We start from the raw sequence: 26,464 nt of genomic DNA on the forward strand, positions 1-26,464 counted from the left end.
TTTCTGCAGTTGTTTGCCAGAAGTAGAAACACTTGTACAAAAGAGCAAAGCACTGTGTTTTAAGATTTTATTAGTTTTTCTGGTATGTTCTATTCTTTGTAATTCAGTATATTCTCGAGCTAAAATAAAGTCCCCTGATTCACAGATTCAGACTATAGATAAAATATAATTTTTTAATCAAAAATTACTGAAATTTTAGAACTTGTGATTGAAAAATTGGTGATCTCCTAATGCTTTCTACTGTCCACATTCCATTACAACATTTGGACAAGAAAGTATAGGTAAAATGAATCCAGATATGTGTTCTATAAAAAGGTTTTCATCTCTCCAGAGCTTTTAAGACCTCTACTATATTGTGGAGTCTTAAACCTGTATTTAAGTGGCTTAATTTTTTCAGTTCTTATTAGCCATTGATATGAATTACTTAAAAAATTAAATACCTGGTCCATTTCATCTTATTATTTCATCACTCAATTAGAAGGTTGTTCTGTGTTCTTTCCCATTAGTTTTATCTGCAATGCAAAATGAAAAGAGAAAGAGAACAAAAAGAAGCTATTAAATAAATTATCAACTATTATTTTCATTTTTTTCAAGGAAGCAAAATTCTTATAATATAACAAATTATTACTATATCATATTTTCTAAATAAAAAATTCTGAAAATTCTGAATTGACCACTTTTAAACTTTTCTACCTGACAGCAACCTTTTGTACCTCCAAATAATGCAAAATCCATTATATTTTTAAATCACAGTATTTTAAGAATATATCCTTAAATTAAATATATAATAAATAATATTTAAAAGAATATAGTCTATTCCTCAGGCTAATCTGTTGATGAGCTTACTGACTGCATAGATGATTCCATTCCTGTCTTTTGGCATGGATGTGATTGCTGGTTATGCTTCAAAAAAATAGGAGATATGTTAAAATTTAAGGGCATCTGGAGTTGTAACTGAGATCTAAAGACTGAAAATGAGCATACTGAAAGCAATCCTAATGCTAAGCCTTTCAAGATGATACAGTACATATGTAAGATTTCACGCTGGTCTTTCAAATAGAGCTGAGAGAACTGATTTACTATCAACTTGTTCAGCATGAATTAAACAACCCTGTCAGCTGACCAACAACACTCATACTGTAAATAGCATGTCCCTCTGGTAGTGCAGGTAAAGAGGGCTTACTCTGCATAATTTATGGTCTCCCTAGAGAACAATATTGAAAGAGTACAGAAACTGCTGTAAATTCCTGATGAAATGCAAGCATAAATCTGTTTACTATTAAATGTGATTTAGTGCAGTTACATGCACTCTCCCTCTCCCAACCACCTTGTAATTTTTGTACAAGTTACAAGAATTTTAGACAAATAACAATAAAAGCTTTTTATTTGGACTTAGTGCAGAATAACTTGCATATAGAACTATCATCTATCTTTTCAAATATCTTTTTAAGCTGTATAACCTATTTTTATATCTTTTAAAGAACATTAAGATTTGAAGTGAAGATGAAAATTTCAAGGAGATCATTATCAAATATCTCTTCAAAACTGGCAATGATATAGACCTATAAGCTTCTTTATGCAACAGATGCAAGAAGGACCTACTCTACAGATTATTTCATGACAGTATGGAGATAAGGGGAATCACATTATATCACATAGAATCTGTAGAGTCTATATCCAATACTAATGATAATAATTCTGATGTCTGTGCTCTTGTTTATTATCGCAGGGGGTCTGATGCTGGCCAGCACCGGTGTGCTGTGACATTCCTACAGAGAGCATCCTGCAAAGCATTTTCCAGGGGTAGTGGCAGGCCTCCCTGAGCAGTAGGTGATTCCAGGAAGTGTAGCAACTTCTCTGCTGAAAGTGATTCCAGCTCCTGTGATTCAGCTCTTTGTGAAATCACCCAAGGTGAACTCCGGGACAGAGAGACAGGAGCCTCGTTTGGCAATTCCACAGAGGTGGCTTTTATTGTCCAGCAGCCCCTGTGAAGGGGAGGCCAGGGACAAAGGCTCCCTGGTCAGGGGCAGAAACAGGGGCTTTTTATGGGAAAAGCAGGGAATGGGGTATAAACTTATTAGCCAGCTGGGTACAGGCTATTACCATACAGAAACAAGGCATGCTGGGGGTGGTTCACTTTGTCACCATGACCCAGAGGAAGGTTGCTTATCTCTGGGCAAAGTCTTTTTGCCCTCAGACCTCTCTCCTCCAAGGGAGTGCAGAGGGCTCTTGTGCCAAGGGCTCCCAGCCCTCCACAGTTTATAATGCATTTTTCTAGCACTATTCTCATGGAATGTAGAATTGGAGAGCCTGATTATCAGAAAATGCTACCAACTGCTTGTATGTATTATTCTATGCATATTTTCAACATAATTTTGAGAATGGTTAACTAGTCGCTTTGCGCAGACATAAACCTGATTTGTGGCTACTTTTACAAGTCAGGAATTTGCTCTCTATAAATCTAAGTTTTACTTAGAGATTAGCACAATTTATGCCCAAAAGTCTCAAGGCTTGGAAGGTTAAGAAACAGAAAAAGCATGCATTCAAGAAAGTAAGCCTTATTAAATGCTGATGTTTGTGATAAAGTTGAAGGCTCTTGTTCATTGGTCTCATTTTCGAGCTTCCTGTCTGCCCTTCCCTACTCAGATGAGTTTTACCATTTTGGAGTGTGGCATGCTCGGTAGAAATACAAGTACCTGCTTAGCCACAGTGGGTTTATTAGCTGTTTTCATGAACCCTTTAAAAAAATTTAGACACGTGATCATTGCTCAGTTTAATGAGGTTTGGTTTTTTTAATTTGCATAGTATTTTAACATGCACTTTTTATAATCTACATGGAATTACTTGATGGAATGTAGGTTTTCTTCTGCCTTCACTCGTGCCCTCCTCCTTTGTAAGCACAAGTATATTTTTTGTCTGTTAGATACCTGCTTACTTAGGCTCTGTTCTTGGTACCAGATTTGGTTTGTCTTCTCTTCACTGACTTCTGTATTGGGCTGGGATAGAAATTTAAAATCTTCACCTACAGTTTTTTTTTTCTCAAGTCTTTGTAAAAGTTTGTTATTTAATTGATTTCTTAAGGTATTTTATGTTTCCCTTAAGCAGTTAAACTACAGAAGTGATGTTTGGATTTTTTTGAATACTGAATTAAGTTTGATCATTAGCCTCTTGCTATTATGTTGACATTGCCAATTTAGACACTGATGATTTGCATGATTGCTAATGCCACTGGATGGGAAGTGTGAGTTGTTATAATAGCTAAAGTTGTGCATCAATGTTAAATTGTTGTCCAAATTTCTACCTTCATTTGATTGCTGAAGCAATAATAATAAAGACATTGTTCAGTATTTGCATGCCTGAACTTCACCCTGTTATCCCATTTGGATAATAAATATCTGGCCTCTTAGGAAGAACACAGAGCATAGCAGGCATACAGTGGAAAGTGTGAAGTCTCAAAGTATCTCTCCTCCTGTTAGACTGCATCAACCTGTGCTGGGAATGGAGTAATCAACAGGAACTTTCACTCAGTTTTAGCAACTATGAAATACAAAAAATCTAGAAAAGCAACCCCTCCTGGCGAACTTTCTATGATATTTCATTAATAACTCTTTAAAGAACAGCTGCTTAGATCCAGCACTGATGTCTACAATTATTTTTACAGATCTGACCATTCCTGTCACAAAAATCTTGCTTTGCAGCTTTGCTTGTTCCACTTCTGCACCCAATAAAGTTTCCGTAAATAAAGAAATTCCTTCCAACTTCTGATACATTTTAATTTTGAATAGATTGATCTTCCCATCCAAGTTAAAAATCTTACCTTTTTTTAAAATTGTAGATGTTTGATTTCACATTTTCTGAAAGAGACTTTTTTAATGTAGAGACTGTGTCAATCCACAGCAGACTGGTCCTTTCATGTCCCCATTGGAATATATATTTTTTCCCCTTCAAAATATATTTGCATCTGTATACATTGATGAAGAGATCTGATTGACTCAGTAAAGAGTAAAGCTCATCAAAGCATTTTGAATGATTTAACGTAGCCTATAACACTAAATAAAAAGCAGTGTTGGAATTTCCACTTTCATACCAATAACCTTGAATAGACATTATTTTATACTTTTCCTTGGGAGTGCCACCAAGAAATAAAATAGGAGATGAATATATTGGAATGTGAGTAGTTGCTACCGTGCTTTAAACATAGTCCTTATACTTGGGCAATGTACAGAATCTCCAATGTTCCCATTGTCATTAATTATACCTTCTTTGCTACTGTCATTCTAGAGCCAGAAGTACCACTGGCTCACAAAACCCTCAGTACAACTCTATTCCAAATGGAAAACACAACAGGTATGAGAAAATGTCTGCAGTCTTCCCTCATAAAAGTGCTTTCTCCTTATTGCCTTTTTCCCCTGTTAAGAACCCTGAAAATAGAGTTGAATCTGAGTTCCTGTTTAGGCAGATGATTAAACATTCTCACCATTATATAATACAATTTCCATTTTATTTTAAACATACTTTGCATGATATAAAAATATTGATCACAGTGAGCTTTAACAATTGTTACTGCTATAAACAGAAATGCTGCACGATGGTTTTAGTGGAAATAAATTATATAGTCATTATCTCTTAAAAAAAAAAAAAATCACAAGAAGGAGAACCTAGGCTGTTTGGTCATTGACAGAAAATAAGTCCTTATTGAGTTCTTTACAAAACACGAACCCCAGTTGTTTTCTACATTTTGCTTTCCACATCTTGAGAAAAGCACAAGTCTGTCTCTGAAAGCCCCACAGGGTCTCTGGTGAACATTTAATTCCAAATATTATCAAAGTTTCTGTTGTTCTGTTGTTCTAATGGAAAAATGTACACCAACATAGCAAGTAGTGCTCTCTTCACTAATTCATAAGTGGTCTTTTCCAATATGTAGGTACACAGCGGCACACTTCTTCACTGAAGTAAAATCCAGCATCGCAGCGTTTCGTTCGCACTGTACACGGAGGTCTGTAACAACTAAAGAAAGGAAAACAAAAAGTGGACATTAATATAACACAATCATTTATATTTACCTAGGGCAGAAATCTGTGTGCCTTCACTTTGCCATTTCTCAATGGGATATTTAATTCTTACAAGTATATATATTTTAACTTATGATGTTCTTGCAACAATTTTAGTCAGACATCTTCACAAAATACAATGAAATAGTAATGAATTATACTGAAGAGAAATTATTCTATTGCAATGGATACACATGGATCTTTTTTACCACACTGTTGGTTACAGCCACATTCTAATCTTGAGTAATATTTTTTTAAATTTTGTTTTGAAAATAGGATATATTTCTGTACTCAAATTGGCTTGTTACAACCTACTGCATGCTGCAAATTGGAGGTGGTAATCTAGAATCAGGTGATAATCAAATCTATCATCCTCCTACCCAGGACTGTTTCTCACCTTATTGGTTACTTCAATAAGCCTGAGAGAGGTTTGTCTACATATGTTACACTGTGACTCTGATCTTGAAAATGAGAACATACTTCCTTTCAAGTTGCAAATTCCCACAGCCAGTCTCTGAGGCCAGTGGGAATATATCTACATTCATATTGCATCCGCGTGCATTCTGAAAAAAATCAGAGCCTATTTATCATGTTTCTGATAAAACTTAATGGAAAAAGGGCAGAATTAGTGCCTACCTGATTAAAATAAGTTTTGCAGAAATACAGCATTAAACCACAAATCACATCTACTATGCAGCACCAGAATTTTTCCTCACCAATTCCTTGACTGAAAAATACAACTTATACAAAGATATCATCTCTGGTTGTCCCTGAACCCTTCCTTTTCCTATTTAATTTTTCTATTAAAACAAGAACTTGACCCAAAATAACCTACGATAACAATGCTAAATACTTTCTGGTGTATAATGGAGACAAAGTACAAGTCTGGGATTTTTTTCAGACACTGGCAAGGAGTCAAAAGACAAAAGTCTATGTCTTAAATTTCACCATAGTTATACTTAAAACTTTTACTTAAATAATGTGCACCTGTTTGTGAAACACCGATATTGTGATCTGTTACGATAACTGTTACTAACATACATACAGCACGCTAAATTGCACAATGTCACTCTTCTCTGCCCTAGGTAATTCTTGTTTCAGGCTTGTGGCTACTCTTACTGTTGTTGCAAATAAGTTAGTATGTAGTGTGCTTGTTTTGGATACTAAGTTACTACTTTGCAATAATTTGTGATATGAGGTCTGCACTACAGTTACACTAATTCACACCATCTAGTTCAACCAATGAATCTGGCTATGAGGAAAGCAACAAGGAATGAGGAAGACTGCAAATGTGACATTTATTAACTAGTGTCACGTCTTGTTCAGTGTTTTCAATGTCATTTATCATAGATTAGTCCACCATTGTGATCTCTGTAATTAAGGGAGTAACATTTTTTGTGCCACTTAATAGATATTTGAAATCAGTGTAGCAGCTCATGGGAATCTCTCAAAGCCCTACTTATCTTTTCCCCCTAAAGTTTGGAAACGGTGGTAAAAGGCAACAAAAAGGTTTGTGAGTGAATAGGCAACCAGCAGTAGGTCTGTTCTGGGCAAAAGGTACTCCATAGAGATTCAGTGGATGAAACACTGAACTCACCTTTTTGCTGTCTCTGCCATGAAAGTTCAGACCATTTCAGGTACTGAATGACAGTAAAACGAAATAAGAAGAAAAAGATGCAAAGCTAAACTCTTCCACACACCTATGACTGTACACAATGAAAAGCAGTCATGCTAACATTAAGCATGAGGAGTTCACTTTGTTTAGGATTCATGCCTCCTTGTGAACTTCAACTTGCAGCTGAGACTGCTATACAGCACCTCTCCCACATGAGTTTGTGTCCAGCACAGTCAAGTTCAGGTTACTTCAGTCTTATCCTAATTTGGGACATTTCAACAGAGCGAGAAAGTCCCTCTCCTCCTCTAAAGTGCTTAGCAGATGAAGTTCCTAGTAATCTGGCCCAGCCAAAACTGACCAAAATAAATTTTAGAGCTGGTAGCACAGGGTGAACAGCAGCACTCATTGTAACTACATAAACGTGGTTTCCTTAGGAAACTGCTGAACAATAGACAAGGTCTTTCAAAAGATTTGGTCTGAATGCTGTTTATGGAGTGTTTTCATGTGACAGAGATCTGTTTCAATGAGCATAATCTGAGCATGCTGGAGCTCAGACAGATGTTCTCTCACTAGTCCTAGTGCTGGGCAAATCAAAAGCAACTTTCTCTTTATGGTCAATAATTGTGATTTTTTGCTGCAGAATGCCCATATAGTCACTGTGGGCAGCCTAGCAAGGCCACAGATGAAACAAGTCTTGGGCTGATAAACAGCATAAATCACCTGAAAAGCCAGTATGCTGAGGTTTTTATTTTTTCCTTCCCATCCTCTGCTTTGTAAATTATTTTGTATTACTTTCATCTGAAGCAGGGTGTAACACTAGAGATAGAGGCATTTTAGGTACAGTGCATAAAAATATTAGTGCTTCAAAACCAGAAGCTACAAGGACTACTTGTCTCCACAGGGAGCTGTCTAGGACATGACAACAGGATTATGTTCATGTCTAGGGCTCACACGTCTAGCACAAAGCTAGGCAGAGTTGTACCTCTATTTATGTTTTATAAATTTATAAAATTCATATATTTATTATATAAATTCAATTGTATAATTGATGCTGTTATAAGTCAGCCAGAGATCTTTCAGAGATAAAAAGGGCGTTGCAGGGATTTTTTCCTTTTAGAGACAGCTTGTGCTGGACAGAGACAAAAAGTGAGAAACCTACGCTAAGTCTTTTCTTAAGGAGAAGAGGCTGCTCCCTCTATTTTCCTTGGCAGTGCTAAAATCTACAGGACTACTGGTTCCAGAGGTCTAAAGGTTTTCCCCACACAAAATCAAAAGAAAAACAGCTCAGAAAAGAGAAAAAGGTAGAAGCACCCTATATCATACTGTCCTTGGAAGTGAGAAAGTGATTCAAACTCTTTACTGTATTCAACCACAACACAACTGAGAAAGGCTGAACTCAATTTTCTCCTTCAAATACTAAGTCTTTAAATCAACAGAGACATTGAAATCAACATTGGATATTTATTATGGCATTTCTTAGCTTCTTAAGTGCCTGACTTCTCCAGTTGTGCATGCTCTTTTAAAATGTACGTGATTTATATTTGTAGCACTGCTGGAAGTGACACCTCTAGTGTAAAGGCTTTGTAAAATGTAGAGCTTATGTAACCAGGCTGGTTTCTTTTCCTCTGCAAACATAAAATTGAAATGATGTGAGTTGAATTATAGAGAAAAATTAGTTTCTGATGTTTCTAACAGCTGTTCTATTTCACTTCAAAGGCCAAATATTGGAAAACAAGTAATGCCAGTTATCTTTTCCCCCATTTCAAAGACTTCAATAGAAATGTCAGTACTTATATTTGTCATTTTTTCATTATGAAGATGAAATAATGTTTATATATCTGGAAATATATTTATCCCAAATAATTACATGTTACATTAAATATTACATAAGTGTTATTTTTGATAAGCATCAGGTTACTACAGACATTTAAATGTCCCAATTTGCTATTTTCTGTTTGCAGTGCATGAATTGTTATTTGTCATTCATGTAATAGAAATAATTCCCCTATACTAGAAATACGTGATCCTTCTTCTCCAAATGACATTGAGTGGATTTTTTTTAAAATTAATTTAATTAATGAATTTGTTCAAGAAATTTACAAGAGAATCTTACAGGAAAACTTTCCTCACATAATATACAAAGCAGAAATAATGCTGGTTGTTTCTCAGAACCTAAAGTCATCCACATTTATATATATAGACTGCTAATGCTATGGGTGTAGCAGTCATGGGAGGAAAAGGCCCTAGGGTGTATAAAGAAACAGCAGAATTCTCTTCCTAACTAAGTTTTATTTTAAATGGTGGTCTGGGAAGTCTGTTTTATAGTTATACATGTCTACTTTTCACAAAAATCACCCAGAGCTAGGTGACTCCAAAATTTAGGAAGTGGAAATGAATGATGTTATCTCCAGAACTACACCCTGAAATCTAATTAGGAATATTTGAGTTATTTGAATATTTGAGTTACTTGAATTGCAATTTTCAGTTCATGGGGGAAAACAGAGTAGGATTTTAAATACCATAAGATATAGGGAGATTGAACTTAGGATTCATTTTCACCAAAAGGAAATAAGTCCCAGGAAGTAGTAGTAAGAGTACTAAAAACTAAACATGGTTTAAATACTTATTATGCCTAGTAGCTTCCTCTTAGAGATTATCGAAGTCACAGAAGATAAAACTGAAGACAGGTTTACTGTTTACTTAAGACTGTTACAAAGCAGTTCAACAAGACAGCTAATGTCACAACCCAAAACTTTATGCCTTGAACACACTAAAAGAAATTAGAACTGAGGTTTTACCTGCATGTCTGGTGATGGAACCTTTTTCCTTTCAAGAAGCATTTATTGGGAGATTCTATACATTCACAGACACATTTTGCAGGATTTAGTGGCTGATGTCTAGGACAGCTCTTTTTACATACACACTGGCACTTTTCTTCATCAAATTCCTTGTTGGGCCCACAGGAAGCAGGGATAAGTTTGTTTTTGCACATGCACTGACATGATGATCTGTCCAATTCTTTGTGAGGTCCACAGCTCGAGGGCCGCACGCCTCCTTTGCAGACACACTGACAGGTTTCTTCATCCAGCTCTTTGTTCGGTCCACAAATATGGAATCCTTCAGATGTGTCTACAAAAGCAGCAGAGAAATCACACTCTTACCAGAATTTTGTGTCTACTCTCACACCTATTTTTATGGGAAGAAATGAGCAAATCCATGCCTTTTACGGTGTTTCAAAAACAAATATACATAAAAAGACAGGCAACAACCAGTAGTAGTATTAATACAGAAAAAGATACAAGTAATTGCTACTACTTCTTTGTCTTTAGGTGAATATAAACATAGAACTACATTAAATCCTTTAAGCAAAAGTGCTTACCAGAATCTCCAAGGTGAGAAGAGAAACCAAAATCATGCTGTGACAAACATCTGCAAATTTGATTATTCCAAATATGATTTTTTGGACAGGTCTTGTTTGCCACATGACACCTGTGAAATTAAAAAATGCTGTTGATTTACTACCATAAGAACTCAAGGAAAAAAAAATAAATCAATTTTAGCTGTTGATTGCATTAGTTTCTCTCCATTGCAAATATCTTTCTAAGTGTCAGTTCATTCATAATCTTTTTTTTTTATTCCTGTCAAATCTGTTACTAAAGGTTCTCCCTACTACAGAGATTTTCAACCATTTATTGAAGAAACTTTCTCACATTTCAAGTTTTAGCTCTAACTTCTAGAAACTTATATTTGTACTTTGCTAATGTAGTTTGGAAACAGCCCTAGAACATAAGCCTCAGGTAGAAAACAGAAGAGTATAAAACATTTTTGCATGCCAAATACTGCATGTAACAGGCATCATTTTATGTGTTGTTTTAAGTACAAAAATGTTTTCAAACTTAAGATAGCAAAAGACAGCAGATAAATTTTATAATGAATGCTGTAGACAAAACTTTAAAAAAAATATATCAGTTTATCAGATTCCATTCCAGTTTATGTGAAAGTTATGTGCCATTAGCTGACACTTTCTCATTAGTTACTCAGATTCTGGTGAGCTTTCTTGAACCTAAAGATTTGAACTTTAGCAGTGCTGCCTTTAAAAATAAAGGCAATAAACAAGTTAACACTTTAGTCCTCTTTTTCTGCTACAGTTTGCAGCCAAGGTAGTGGAAACCAAAGAAAGAAAAAAAAACCAAAGGCAGCAGCTGTTGCCTTTTTAAAGAATGAGTGAACTGAGCTATCTGGTGAATCACTGATAGAATATTTATGTGTATTATCTCATCTTCATCTCTTGCAATTTCTTTATCACCACAGCTGACATTACATCTTTGAACAAGTCAAACCTAACTTCTTGTATCCGGGCTCTGTCATTTATTCATTGTTTCTGTAGTATTTCTAAATCCTACTAATCTGTTAAGACAACACCTACATTACTCATTTGATGCACTTTTCATCCCCCTGAGCACCATTACTCACACATTCAAAAATGCAGGTGCTGGGACATTCTTCCATGATCATCATTCAAGTACACCCCTCCCCTTCAGCACACTAAATCACTGCTTGTACAGACTGCTGTAGTTTAACATCACCCTGCTTCACCTCATGTTTTATCAAACTTGTGTTTCCTGATTTCATTCCAGTAATGGTCTCACTCTTGCTGCCTCACTTGGCATATGTTTCCTTTAGCCTGCCTCCTGATTCTGTTTGAGAAATAGTTTGGATAATTTACAGACATATTATTGTGTTCTGTTAAAAAAACCCAAACCAACCAAGTCAAGCCAAACAACTACAAACCAAACCCTCCTGCCTGTTTTATTGTACAAAGCCATAGATTCTGAACTTAAAGACAGTATGTAACAGTAGAGGAGACCTTTATATATTCTGATCTATTACTGTGTTGTCTTACCTTTGTTGAAGCATGATTCCTTAGTCACAGGAGAAACAGCTACCTGTGAGTGCTGGTTCAAGTCTGGTGTCTGTACTCTCACCTCCCTCAACTACAGGTAGCTGCTTCCTGGCTAGAATAAACTCTTGCTCTGGTCATTACAACAGCTCTTAATCTAGAAACACTGAGAAGCTGGAGAGAGTCAACATCCTTTGACTTTATTATTAACTCTTGGGTTTTTATTGACTCTTTATAAGCTGTTAATTATGTAATTAAACTAATTATCAATAGATTTACTTCCAAGCCACTGTTTATGATCCATGCTTTGACAAACAAATCAATTGAACTCAAATAGAATATAATCTGTGTGTCAGAAAACATCCAGACTTAAACTGAATGAAACCACTGAGGAAAATGCTTAAAACCTCAGAGAAATTTGCTCTATTCACTCACCTTATTAAAAATGTCAACAACTAATTCCAGTTCGGCTTCTAGTTATTGATTCTTCCTTAAAGCAACTGTTAGACTATTATGTATTTTTGACCTCCTAAATATTTATACATCAAGAAAATCCCACACACATTGTTCTTCAGTTTTAAATCATCTCACTTCAGTTTATCTAATGGTAAAAAGGTAATGTTAATTTAGTAGCATTCTCTTTGTGTAAAATAATGGCAGCTCCCTTGCAGAATGCATTCTGCTACTGCTATGTATAGATCACCTATCCTAACTGTGCAAACATCCCAGCAGTATTTTAAATCTGATTATATAGGCTTGCTCATAACGTGAAAGGAAAGACAAGCCTCATACTTACTGAGTTTGTGCTGCTGGCAAGGAACGTCTTATGATAGAGTGGACTTGTCTGTAAACATCCAGCTTGGACATGCACCGGCAGGACGTGTGGTTGGCAAAACTGACGGTGACGGGCTTGGGGCCGTGAGACAGAGGCACCGTGATCTCAAACAGCTACAAAAGGCAAAGCAAGAATCTTCTTACAAAGATCACTAATGGTCCAACTAAGCAAAATATAAGGACATACGAAAAACCTATCACGAGTTTAAGTTCAGACTTTTTGTTTTGGATTCTTGTTCCAGCTGTAAAAAAAGTAGCACTTCTTAAAATTTTGGTCTTGAGTCACAAGTCCATGTCTAGTTCAAAGTTCAGTACTGTCCTGGGGTAACCAAAAAATTAATGCCTAATTGCCACCAGGGATATCTACTGAGTTTTTACTAAGTTCAACACAGCCTTCTGGAAAGAGACTTCCTAATCAACTTTTTGATTATACTTACAATCCCTTTTGCCTTTTATACCAATGTGGCTCCATTTCCCTGATGTATTATAAAATTCCCTTTAAATTAATCACAAAATACTGAGATGCCTCTGGGAAGAAGAGCAATAGTCATAACACAGAGGTTTCATTTTTGTACTGATATATGACAATAGCTTTATGTACTTATTTCTTTTAAAAATATCCATCTATTTGAAGGCCATCATAAATTATAATGCACAAGCTAGGAAATTGGAGAGGAGGAAGGTGATGTTGCAGATAAAGACAAAAAGGACTGTGTTTATGAAAATAGCTTCAATTTCTGCATACAGTATATACTTAAGACAAATACATGCTTGAGTTCTTTGAATATGTTTTTTACTACTGATCTTTAATCAGAGGACAAAACTCACCTACATATGCAAGACTTTTTTTTTTTTTTTTAACAAGTTGTACTTTTCTGCACTGCTGTTGAGACCTCTGACAACCTGGACAGCCAGAAACCTACAAATGGACAAGCTTTTACTATCTTAAATACCTGCTTAGGAAGCTGATTCTTAGAAGATATATATGAATTGATGGACAGAACAAAGAGTATGAACTTAATTACAATATTACACATGTAAAGAAAATCCTGTTTTTTCTGTTCTCTCATGACAGTATGAACTTGCTTTTCTGAAGCTGAAATAAAAACCCACTGCAGCAAGAACTGATAAATCTTAGAAAATAGAATAAGCATGAGTTTTTGAATGAGCCTAACTGCAGCTGGAAAACAAGTGCATATTCTTTGTCTATTCTTGCAGTAGGCCAGTTTGCTCTGCTGCAAAGCATAGCAGACTCCAGACCACTGAAGATGGCAGCATAGGACTATTGCTACATTTCCAAACCACCTAAAAGAGGTAGGTCCCTGCCCAACTGTCCTGTTTAGCTTCAGGAGATCACTGAGGGAAATTTCACAAAAACAGCTGAGATGGATCAATCATGGGTGGAAGTGATGGTGAACATGAATTAATCTTAATTTACATTTATCCTTCCATTAAAACTGTGAAAGGTTTGGAGACAAATATTGCTAACAACTATTCCCATCAACACTTCAGTGGTACAACGAGAAAAAGGTCTAGTTAAACAATATAAAGGTAGCTTCCTTGACCTCCTTGAATTACCTTCAGTTGTTCAAATAAATTCTTTTAATAATAATGTATTTTATATCACCTGAGAATCGCTATTGTTTATACATAAAGTCAAAAAATCTAAGCCAACTATTGTATTTTTATCTATATACATTATATCTATAACTCAATTATTTGTATTAGAGTTTATATTATACACAGTGTTATATTCCTACTCCCCACTCTTGTAAAGTGCTTAAGACAAGACATGAACTAACATTTTGAAAAAGAATAGAAAACAGACCCATCTTCATTAATGGAAGTGCTGGAATTTAAATACTGGTGTTGTAACTATTGATTTGTTCTTCCTTCACTTTTGCCAGCACATGTTGTTGGGATACTATATGAATGAGATATTTATTCCTCTCTTCCAATAACAAAAATATATAAAGAGGTTTCACAAGAGGTTTCAAATTATTGAAAAGTAGTCTGTTACAGAAAAAGTATTTAATGCTCTGAATAGTTCAGTTTAAGTAATCTCTATCAGTTGAAAATAAGACTCATCCTAAAGAAAATCTATATTCTGCTCTCAGATGTGATAGCAGCATCTCTAAATTCAATGAAGCTATTTAAGTGTAAACTCTTAACACGCAGCAGTTGTGTTTGAATCGTCATCTAAAGAAAACATTTCAGATTAGGTAAAACCTGACCATAAGCAATGCTTTATGGTTTTGATAACATCTACAATTTTTTTTTGCTCACCCTCCTCATCCAACAGAACAATAAGGTCAACATCTGCTTTCACTATAGGGCATGTTTGGCAACATTTAACAGCCAAATGTCAGTACCTAGAAAGGATATGCCTGTGAAAAATGCCTCCTAACCAGTACGAGGCTGGTTCTCAATTCTTTTTCTGGCAACATTCTGGCTACTATGGCTACTGTTGCTGGTACCCACATGGCCCAAATGGGTAACACTTCCTGGAGACCAAATGGCTTATATTTCTGTTTGATCCCTCATTCTCTAAAAGATTGGTTTTACTGCATTCTTAGAAGACCAAATCTTCTCTTCCTTTCCAACTTTAAATTATAATAAAAAACAGACTAATTCACTCAACAGGCAAAAGGGAAAAGCCATTTCCTTCACGTACCGATGCCTAAAGACAGACATCCAGTCCCAAAGACTACAAAGAATGAGCTTCAGTCCCCAGAAGAACATAAGATCTGATAGCAGTAGGGATTAGAGCAGTTTTTCAAAGTGTAGAGCTTTTATTGTTCTGAAAAATGCTATTATAATAAATGAAACAGCAAATTAAAATACATTAAATGAGTATTACTCCAGTCAGAGGCAAATTAAAAAATAAATTCAACTTGCTGTCCTGTACCTTTTTGCCACCAACACTGCATTATCAGGAAAACAGTGGAAAGCAACAACAGAAGCAATAAGTGATTGTATAACTAAAGAGTATTATATATAAGAAAAAACAAAAAAACCCCACACAAAATCACAAAGCTCTGTCCTCCTCCAGAGAAGCTGCTAACTGTAAACATAAATCAGTAACACACTGTTACTGATCAGAGTACAACACATACTAACAGAAGCTCTGTGTAGCTGAAGAACAGTTGAAAGCCATAAATAAATAAAGCATTTAATAAGAATTCAACACCCTCCATTCCTCCACCTCCAGCCAGTCTAGGCTGTTTTGTCATAGAAAGCCAGATGGCAGGTCTTCCAGTCCTTCTCACTCTTTCTAGGATTTCTCTTTCAAGTACTGTCCACAACCTACAACTTAGTATGATTTTAAACTTAAAAAAAAATAAAAAAATAACAAATCTGACAGAACATGGGAATCTCTGAATGTGTTGACAAAAAGCACTATCAGAACTCCTGAAAATGCAATTTTCCATATATTTGTTCTCACTGATCCTTAGAATCATAGAATTGTTTGGGTTGGAAAGGACCTTAGAGATCATCCAAGTAGAACCCCTCTGCCACGGGCAGGGACACCTTTCACTAGACCAGGTCACTTAAAGCCTCAAAAGGCAATAAATTTTGATCCAAGGCATTGATAGCTTCTTCTTTATACTAGAAGGACCTCATGCCATACTTTCCAGAAAACTGCAGATTTTTATACAGAGTTTTTATTTGCTTCAGTGGCTACATTAATTTATTCAGCATTGTCACGATATGTGCCAATATCCATTGTATCAGCACACATAAAATTATTATGCTCACTGACTTCTGAAACATATCAAAACTGTTATGTGGGAAGGCCATCATTCTAGATACTTTTCAAATGCAGGATTTATGTATGTTTTTTTCCCAAGATTTACATTAACTACACTATGTTCTTCTGATGGATTGTGGTTTATTTTGGCACGTTTCCCTTAAATTGATTGAGTCTAAGTTTCCATCACTTGTGATCTTTGCACTTTAGAAAGTGCCAGTAAGGCCAGCCAAATATAACCAGTGTAACAGAGTACAATGTGTCTAGAGAGGTTTTTAAGCTAAGGACATGAGACTGATTTTAAAACTAAACATCCTATATTGAAAAGAATGAAAATAAACTATTTGAGAAATGGAACATCATCATTATTTTGCTATCTAACTTTCAAGGCTTACGTGGGATATAACAACAGGTAATTGATATAATAAATTCATATTTATTTAATCTGCTTGTGTTCCTTTTTCTATCTTTTTCTATTTTAATCCTTTTCTTTTCCCAGAAACATTAACAAAAAACATTTGGAACTTATGTATCTCCCACTATTAATAGTACCTACTATATCACTACAATAATCAGTCTAACAGAGAAATGCATGGGAAAAGGTAGAAATGGTAATGTTCAAAACAACTGACTATTCTTGTGGCATATCTCTGAATTGTGAAAAAGAGCACCACGCACATCCCAAACTGGGCAAACAATTTCAAGCTGTTAACTTGTTTCCTGTGAGAAAATCTCCTCTAAATCTAATTTTGATCTGCTTGGATAGATGTTTTCCCTTGAGGGACTGTAACTGTAACTGTGAAACAAGATGATTTAGGACCTTTACAACAAGTGATCTGAAAGAAGCCAAAAAATGTCCTTTCTGACAGCCAACAGGGAGAATGGGATGAGAGCTCTTTGACATCTGCTCTCTACTTCCCTTCAACCTATAAGCAAGTGGCTATAGGTGGGGCATAAAAAAGTGCTGCTCAGGGACAGGCTGGAGCAGCACCAGGTGGTTCCATAATCTTTGTAACCACTGTTGAATTATTTGTGCCATGGAAACAGAGAACAGCTGCTTGATAACGAATTAGAGAAAAAACCCAACACAACCACACCACAAAACAAAAAGCCAACCAGTCACATTTCCCACAGATCCTTACTAGACAAGCCACCACCTACAGACTTGGCTACTGCACTCAGGAGAATTAGCCTAGGGAGTCTTCTAAGTCATAGACCTTGTACTGTATCTTAATTAAGAAGTTGTCTCAGATCTCAATCCTGGTTGTATAAACATCCCTTAGCAGCTACAAAAACAGGTTTTGGGGAAAAAAATTGTATTAAAAACAAAGCAGAATACTTTTCTACTTTTCTCTCAATGAAGTTGATTACCTAGAAAGGATGAACACAGCCTGAACTAGAGAACTATTGACCTCGCTCTGGACCACCACTGTGTTCCACAAAGCAATCTGGGAACATCTGACCTGGTCCCTCCTCCTAGAAATCAATGATTTCCCCCTATAAAAATAATTTCTGTGCTGAGTTCTTTTATTTTTAATTAATTTTGATGAAAGCTGATATCAGCTTTCTATATATTTTAATGTCTGGAACCAATGCTAGAGCTTGCCTTCACAGTAAGAGCTCCAGTTGGAAAATTAGTTTCCCATTAAGCACTTTTTCTGCAGGGTGAAGAGTATGAAGTTATCTTACAGAGTTTATCCACAAAAAATAAAGCTAAAAATTGGTGAATTATGAAAAAACTATTTGTTCTCATTTCCATCAGGAAATAAAGAAACTGTGGTGAAAAGAGATGTGTTGGGTACCTAAATGCTACAGAAGTTCTTGAATCCAATACTTTTTTTTTTTCCTAAGTCTCATTTGATATGGGGTAAACTGTGGTCACATAATTTTAAAAAATTTGAGATAGTGACAGATGAAGAGATATAGCTATAAGTCTGTTCCTTTATTAAGGGTTTTTTAAAACTGCATTCTGTCAAGGACCAGATAAAACTGGAAAGCAGAAGCAAGACAAAACTCAGAGATTAAATTGCTTTTACAGAATAAGTAAGAAAATAAAGCAGTGACATTGCATCCTTTTTCCTTCTAATAAGACCTTTAAGATTTTACTTTTTAGAGTCTCTCAAATCTTTAACTACTCTTACGTCATATCATCACCAATAACACCAAGAACTTCAAAAGGAAAGTCAGTGCTAAACATTTTTTACTGGGTAAAAAAATTATTTCACCCAATGGATGTGAACACTAAGATGAAAAGAAAGATATTATTTACCCCAAACTGACATAGCACTCAAAAACTAGGAAATCTGTGTTACATGGAACAACTCTCTCTGTGACTAGACAATCCTTTATTTTGGTAAGATAAGCTTTACCAATACATTAAAAAAAAAAAAAAAAAAAAAAAAAAAAAAAAAAAAAGTTTTATTTCTTGGGTTTTAAAATGAAAATGGTATTTACATCTTTCAAGCAACTGGAGTTGAGACGATGGTTTCACCTAATAATGAGAAAAACAATAAGGCTTTAACAAAGTCAGTGTTGCACTTGTCCTCATTTAAGCTATTTGAGTTACATTACTCCTGTGTGTTTGTCTACAACTAGACTAAATTTAGGATTGAAAACTCTTGGAAGGATATACCATTTCAGACAGACAGATCTGTTGAGAAATGAGGGCAGAACTCTAAATGCACTCTAAAAATTAGTGGGTTTTGCTGTTTTCTTTACATTCCCTTTTCCTAATTCCCCCCTAAAAAGGCTCAGAGCACTAAGAAGTTTTATGATAAAGGAGTGACATTTCTAAGGGCTGCAATTTTATAACTGGCTATGCAGTTTTGGTCTTCATTATAAATATGTACTGCATCTTCAGCTAGACGCATCCTGTTGAAAAAGGAAGCAAGATTTACACTAAAAAGTGAAAAAGCCCCCAGTGAAAAAAAACCCTACCAAATACTATAATAGGAAAATACCCTAGGAAATTCTTGTAAGTATGATTATTTTTACAGGATTTTTGAGGGAAATGTTGAAAGACAGTTGTGAGAATTCCTGTATCTTCTTAGAATAATGCAGCATATGCTTCTTTGAAGGCAGCTCACAGGCTCAATGCATGATCTCTGCACATTCCTACCTGATCACTAGCCCTGAACTTGAAGAAGATGCATTACAACAAAAAAAATGGTTACATAATGCTAATATTTCTCAATATAGTAAAATGCAGTTCCTAAAAGGCTTTATTTAAAACATGCAACCTTCCTGCACATGTCCTACAGCAGCCTACACCAGTAAGATTAGAGGCTACTTTTCCATAAAGTACTTGCCTCATACAGGCATATGGTAGATGAAAAAAAAAGAGAGGGAATTAAGTTTCATGGATAATCTCAAAACTGAGAATGGGACATAATAATGTCCCGTTTTTCTTCCCTAAAAAATAAAATTATTCTGGGGGAAAGAGTGCTAAATACATTTTTTCCAGGCAGTAGTCTCTTCATCTGTTTTACCCATGTATTCTGGAATCAACTATTTCCTTTGTCACAGTAGCAAGAAGAAGGTTTAAAATATGCATGAACATAAATGTATTTGCAAGGAGGATGTGAACTGTAATAAAAGAGTGAGAACTTACTGTCTTGCTGATGTAATTTGTGCTGATATTCATACACTGAAGTCCTTCACTATTGCAGCAACCTCCACATCTGTAGATTGATACACATGGGGGTTTAAAGAAGGTGTTTGTAGTTGCTCCAAACTCTTTTCCCACATCCACACACACTTCACGTGGCATGCACTGAGTTTTTCTCCATTCAGTATCAATACCTGCCAAGTTACAGGGAATTTCATATGTTATAAAGTAACTGTTTAAAACCAAAACTGTCCTGCAGTAAATTAGGATTCCTTTTTAAACTTCAAAACCAGAATATGAATTGCTAGAGTCACACCCTTCAGTCAGTGAAATACACATCTCTCTATGTTACCTTCTAGCTGAATTTTCTTCTTTAGAGGGACATGACATATTGTCATGAAGCAAAGTCACAGTGGAGCTAAAATGGAACCTAACAGGCAGGGGGAGACCTTAGAGTACAGAATCATAGCCTGGTTTGTGTTGGAAAGGACCTTGAAAGTTCACCTGTCATCTAGTCCAACCCCCTTGTAATGAGCAAGAACATCTTCAACCAGATCAGGCTGCTCAGAGCCCCATCCAAACTTGAATGACCTTGAATGTTTCCAGGGATGGGGCATCTGGCACCTTACTGGGCAACCTGTTCCAGTAGTTCACCATCCTTATAGTAAAAAATTTCTTCCTTTTATCTATTGTGAATCTATTTTCTTTAGTTTAAAATTATTACCTTTCTCCTTTGCCTAGGGCAAGTCTTATCGTCAGTAAAGTCTGCACTTTAGTACTGCACACCTCTGCAAAGTTATCTTAACCAGCCCTACAGAGTACTTCACTTGGATGTGATATATTAGAAATGTTAGATTTTATACACTTACTGTGAAATTCATTTAAATACATGTTAAGTTTGTTAACTAGAAGGGTATAATTTAACAGAAAATATTACTATTTAGCAATTATATACAGCATGTTATTTAACCTGACGGATGATTTTTGTGCCCAGATTATCCACATAAATTGGGCCAAAGACTTTGTATCATGTTTTACAGCCTCTTACCAAATATAATCTTGAGCTAAACAGCCCTGAGACTTGTGGCTGTACAGGTCCCTTTATTCCCTTTTGGCATTAGAATTTGGTAGGCTATTCAACAAAAATGGAAATCCTGCCCTTTGTGTACTTTGAAGTCTCCATTAAGGTACGTGATTTCCAATATCATGTCAAAAAATACACCTCCTGCTATAAATCCCGCATTTCTCTGCCTACAAGAATTTGTTTAAACTGTAAGCTAATATATTTTTACCCAAGTTATCTGAAACACTGAAAGGTATTCAAACACATTGGTTTGAAAGCTGTTTTCCTTGTTTTATCATAACACCATTACAACTATCCTCTTGTAACAGGAAAAAGTTAAAAGTGGGTTATTTGGCATTCCAAAGCCATAATTTGTAAGAGAAGAAAGCATTACCAGCCATGATGCAATTGCAGAAAGTGAGAAGAAACAGTTCAATGGGTCCAACTATTAGCATCCTCTTTTCTTTCTGCAAAATCGTTACAGCCTCTACAAAGTAGGATTCCTTATACTTGAAGACAAGCACTTCACTTTCCCTATTTTATATTATAGACAATACATCCTATCAAACTGCTGAGGTTGGTTTACTGACAATGCTTAGCTTTTAAAATATTTTTGACACAACTGAAAAGCCTTCAGATTTTAATTTATTGTGTGTTGGAACGTGGATTGTGTCCTGTACTTACTTTTCAGGATCTCTGCATTATAGTGTGCTGCGGCAAATTTCAGGGAATCATCTGATCTTGTGTCAAAGCTGGAGTGTTCCCTGTTGTGTTGCCAACCTCCTCTCCTCAACTGACATTTGAACATTTTCCAGTATTCTGGATAAAGTACTGTCATGAGTTCATCCACACTGGACACAGACCGCAACTGCTCTTCCAGGTCTTTGCTTGCATGAGCCTGTCAAAGTAACATGCAAGATTAATTACTTTCTCTAGTACATAAGGTTGCTGGAAACTAGCCTGAAAAGCAACTCATACATTGTAAAATAAAGTTGTGCTCAAAGGGGTCCTCATTATAAAAACTGCTTCTGTCAGTCAATGCCAACAGTAGTATATTGACAAATAATTAAACCTTTTGCTTCTTCCATCGCTTCTTTATCACCCTTGTAGTTCAAAACATCTGTGTGAGAAAGGAGCTATAGAATTAAGTCTATACAAACACAGCTTGCAGATCATAAAAAAAAAAAGCTCTTTTATCCTGGAAAGATAAGTTTTTGTGATAAAATTTTGAATGCTTAAACCTCCAAACATTTAAATGATGTTCATGTTATTTAATATCACATACTCTTACAGTAACACCAAGTTTTTCCCATGTTTCCTTAGTCCCGGCAAATCAAAACACCCAGAAATGCAAAATCAGTTAAAAAAACCCAAAAAACCACCAAACTAAGAAACTAATTACTGTTATTTAGTACCTTTCTAGGGTACTAGAATCTTAATAAGAAAATTTTATTATAAAGCAGTAATCTTTAAATCAGTGGGACACGAGGACTTTGGTACCCTGAAGAATCTAAACCTCACACTCCCTTGCTGTTTCAGGAGTAGCCTCAAATCCTGTAGTCTTGCTTTCTTGTATTGCTGGCCTTTACACAAAGTCATTGCAATTACAGTTTTCCAAATGACTGAAATTTACATTCCAATTTATCACTTATCAGGAAGATTCCTCTGTTTCTCTCAGATGAAACATATTGCATCAAAGGACTGGTGTTATCCCCTGCTCACCTTTCTCATCCATGAATTGCTGACTTCCCAACGGGAAAGGCAGTATGGAGAAAAAAAGAGTATTGAAGAACCTTTAGCCACCTTCTCAGCCTACATGGCCCTTAGATGGCAGTATGAGACACAAAATATAGAGGTACACTCTGTCCAAAATGCATCAGCTGGCTGGAGACTCTAGTTTACTACAAAACTGTTGCTCTAGTCAAAAAACCACCAGGCTGTAAGAGTGTAAAACATGCCTAAATGCAGAAATACAAAACTATATAAACAGGAATTGACAAATTCTTATCTGACTCCCCAACTAACAAAAAAAAAAAAACCTTTCAGTTCAATGATTTTGAACATTATGTGAGTAAAACAGTTAGTTCAGAACTAGCTCACCTGAGTCAAAACTGTTCCTTGTCTCACAACCAACTACCAGGGTACAAAATGGCATGTATAGTTGCATCTACTTCCTTATCCAGTGTCAAATACAGCTGAAACACCTCAGGATAAGGGAAATTCACAGAACTCATTTCTGTAAACACACTTATACACAGAACTGTAAGGTGGTGAGGCATTGGAATAGGTCACCCAGAGAAGTTGTGGATGTCCCATCCCTGGAATTGTTCAAGGGCAGGCTGGATGTAGCTCTGAACACCCTGGTATAGTGAAAGGTGTACCTGTCCATGGCAGGGGAGCTGGAGTTAGATGATCTTTAAGGTCCCTCCCAACTCAGGCCATTCTGTGATCTATGATTCTAATACCAATTTTAAATTCATTTTATATGATGAAGTGTTATGAAATTAAAAAAATGTTTTCACTGAAGCCTTGCTAACCACAGTGTCCTCGCAGATGACTTTGACCTGGGAGGTTTCAACAACCAAGCTATTGTCTCAGAAATGTGCCCATGAAGGTCTTCATCTCTTTCCTTGCCACCGTAGGAATGGCCATCCCTGACCCGAACCATGCAACATCAGTTTCTGGGGGCTTTGCCTTCAAATTTACTGGTAACACAGAGAATTTCTCTCCCCACCACCCCTACTCTCCTTGCAGAATGCCACTCAGAGTCCCAATCAGTGGGTTGGAGACCAAAATCCAAGCTTAACAAACAACTAATTTGGCTACTCGCTGCTTGCAGCTCCTGAGAGGTGAGAAGTGCAGGCTTTGAGCAGCCTCCCTCCTGCCAGAATGTTTCCTGAGGGTGCTGCAGCACATGGCCCTTGAGTAATGGGAAACAAGTTGCTGCACCAGCACAATGCCAGCGTTGCAAATGCTTGTCTGCCACGTGATGGGAATATGCATGGCACAGTGTGTGCATACTGTCACAAGGCCGGGAGCCAGTCTATTATGCAAAAGGCACAGGAAAAAAAACCTGTGGTTAGCCATCCAGTAGTTGATTCTAGGAAGTCCTAGCAGATCATGGGGATAATGTGGAAAGCGAATTCAATCAAAACTTTGCCACCTTTGATGAATCCTTAAAAGCCTGTGCAGACTACAGTAGACGAAATGTTGGCTATTCTGTTGCAGACATTCAAAGTACAGGCCTAGAGCATCAGGAAAATAAGTAACGAAACTCAATATTACTTTGTTGATAAGCTGGGCATGGAGCAGGAAAGAGTAAAATTGTAATAAATAATGTATGTCGATGAATTCCTCTTTAGTCAGGCAATCAAGTAATGTATTTTCAGCTGGAAACGGAATTTGTTATACATATTAAATATGTATGAATAAAACTCAAAATATGAAGAAATTAATGGCTTTAATTAAGCATTTTATCAAATGTAACACAGAATTGTTTTACTCATATTCCATGGGCCATAGTGCCATGTGCCCACAACCTGAGACATGGCAGCCTGGGTTGTGAGCATAGATTAAGGAAGGAGAGGCTGCAGAGCAGCACTGAGGAAAGGGACCTGGGGGTCCTGGTCGATGGCAAGTTGAACATGAGCCAGCAGTGCCCTGGCAGCCAGGCAGGACAACCCTGTCCTGGAGTGCATCAGCACAGCATTGCCAGCTGGGCAAGGGAGGGATTGTCCCACGCTGCAGTGGGGCACCCTCACCTCAAGTGCTGTGAGAAGTTATGGGTGCCACAATATAAAAAATACATCAAGCTATTAGAGAGTGTCCAAAGGAGAGCCATGAGGCTGGGGAAGGTTCTGAAGTGAGTGAGGATACTTGGTTTGTTCAGCCTAAAGGAGACTGTGGTCTTCAACATCCTCACAAGGAGAAGCAGAGGGGCAGACATTGATCTCATCACGAGACCAGTGACAGGATTTGAGGAAATGGCCTGAAGCTGTGTCAGGGGAGGTTTAGGTTGGATCTCAGGAATAGGTTCTTCACCCAGAGGGTGGTTGGGCACTGGAACAGGCTCCCCAGGGAAGTGGTCACAGCACTAAGCCTGTCTGAGTTCGAGGAGTGTTTGGACAGTACTCTCAGGCACATGGTGTGACTCTTGGGGCTGTCCTGTGCAGAGCCAGGAGTTGGAGTTGATGATCCTTGTGGATCCTTTCCAACTCAGCTTATTCTATGATTCTCTGAAGTACTCATTTAATGTGAACAAAAGGAAAACAATCTGAATTATTTTCTGCTTATTCTAATAAAGTTATTTGTTTGTAAAGATGGCTTCCATTGAAATTTACACCATGGAAAACTTTTGTTCTCTCCCTCTTCCAATTTAGAAAGAAAAGAGAAGGAAATACATATGTCTGTACTAAATACACCACTCCTAGTGTCCAGAGGTAGGGAACAAAAAAGGCATAGAAAATATATGTTGATTTTTCAACATGATTACAGTGTTACCTTGACAGAAAGATCAATGATCTCTTCCTGTACATCTATGTATTTTTTAACTGCAGCAAATTACTCTCATGTATGAAAAATTGTTTAGAGGAACATTTGTTTAAGGAACTTGTGATTTAATTTTGTAGAACAGCCAAACATCTTGTTGACACGAACATCAAATGAAATCTTAAGTTCTGGATGATTACAAGAGTGTGTCCTGCATATAGAATATGCATCAGATCATTAAGGATCATTAGAAAGAGTTTCCTAATTTTTAAGAGAAGAATGAATCTGCTTCTATAAATATAATAGTAGTCTGGCAACATTTTTGATTTTGTGCAAACTTTGGTAATTTCACAAAAATATACTGTCTTGGTCCAAATCTTTTATTCTTTGCTCTTTCTTAATTATGCATTGGCTTGTAGTGTAGGACACTGGATTTACATTGCAAAACAATTTTGAGACTTAAACGCCTATTTAGAATATACAATGAGACAAAGAAAGTATCAACAAAAATGTCCTAGAGATCAGAGAAGCTCTCATTTTTCATTCTTCTTATGCAAGTGCAGATTAGTGAAGTTCAGAAAGAAATATGGTTTGTAGCTGCAATTACTGTCACCAAGCTAGTTATTCCCAAATGTTAAGTTCAAAGGGAGGAAAAAAATAATAGAACATTAACATCGGTTGTAATAAGAGATATTCTGCAACTTCTAGGATAGAAGAAAGCTTTTTAATAAATGTAAACAGTCAGTTGATTTTCATATAATTACAGAGCACTCCTGATGGAATCGTGGACCAACTGCTTAATGTTTTACTGGTAATGCATTCTGGGATTTATCTTATACATTAAGAAGGAAGCAGGAAATAGTGCCAAGAGTTATTGCACAGGAAGGAGTTTTCTCTATCCTGTGCTATTTTCTTTGCACTTTCAAGTCAGCTAAGAGATTGGGGTTTGAACTTTCTTTTTTTTTTAATCACCACCACTCCCTTCATAAGTGTTTATCTCTATCCTTTGGTTGACCATTCTACTATTTTTTGTCATTTTTACCTATTATCAGTGTTGTCCTGCATGAACACCTAAAATCACTAGAAGGTACATTCTAATGAAAGACACTGATTAAACCTTCAACTAGCCAAACTCTACAAGATGATAGGTGGTAT

General features: G+C 36.3%; 1 protein-coding gene across 1 annotated transcript in view; it reads right to left on the minus strand.

Annotated features, from left to right (window-relative positions):
- Positions 1 to 3,978: 3,978 nt before the first annotated feature.
- The window catches only part of VEGFC (vascular endothelial growth factor C), a 71,546-nt gene continuing 49,060 nt past the window's right edge, over positions 3,979 to 26,464 (minus strand). Inside the window, 6 exon segments of the mRNA XM_069013764.1 lie at positions 3,979 to 5,007; positions 9,465 to 9,795; positions 10,046 to 10,155; positions 12,363 to 12,514; positions 19,762 to 19,952; positions 21,506 to 21,719. Of these exon segments, the coding sequence (XP_068869865.1) occupies positions 4,893 to 5,007; positions 9,465 to 9,795; positions 10,046 to 10,155; positions 12,363 to 12,514; positions 19,762 to 19,952; positions 21,506 to 21,719 (1,113 nt within the window). The 3' untranslated portion in view covers positions 3,979 to 4,892.

This window comes from Aphelocoma coerulescens, chromosome 4, assembly GCF_041296385.1.
Source record: "Aphelocoma coerulescens isolate FSJ_1873_10779 chromosome 4, UR_Acoe_1.0, whole genome shotgun sequence".
Lineage (NCBI taxonomy): Eukaryota > Metazoa > Chordata > Aves > Passeriformes > Corvidae > Aphelocoma > Aphelocoma coerulescens.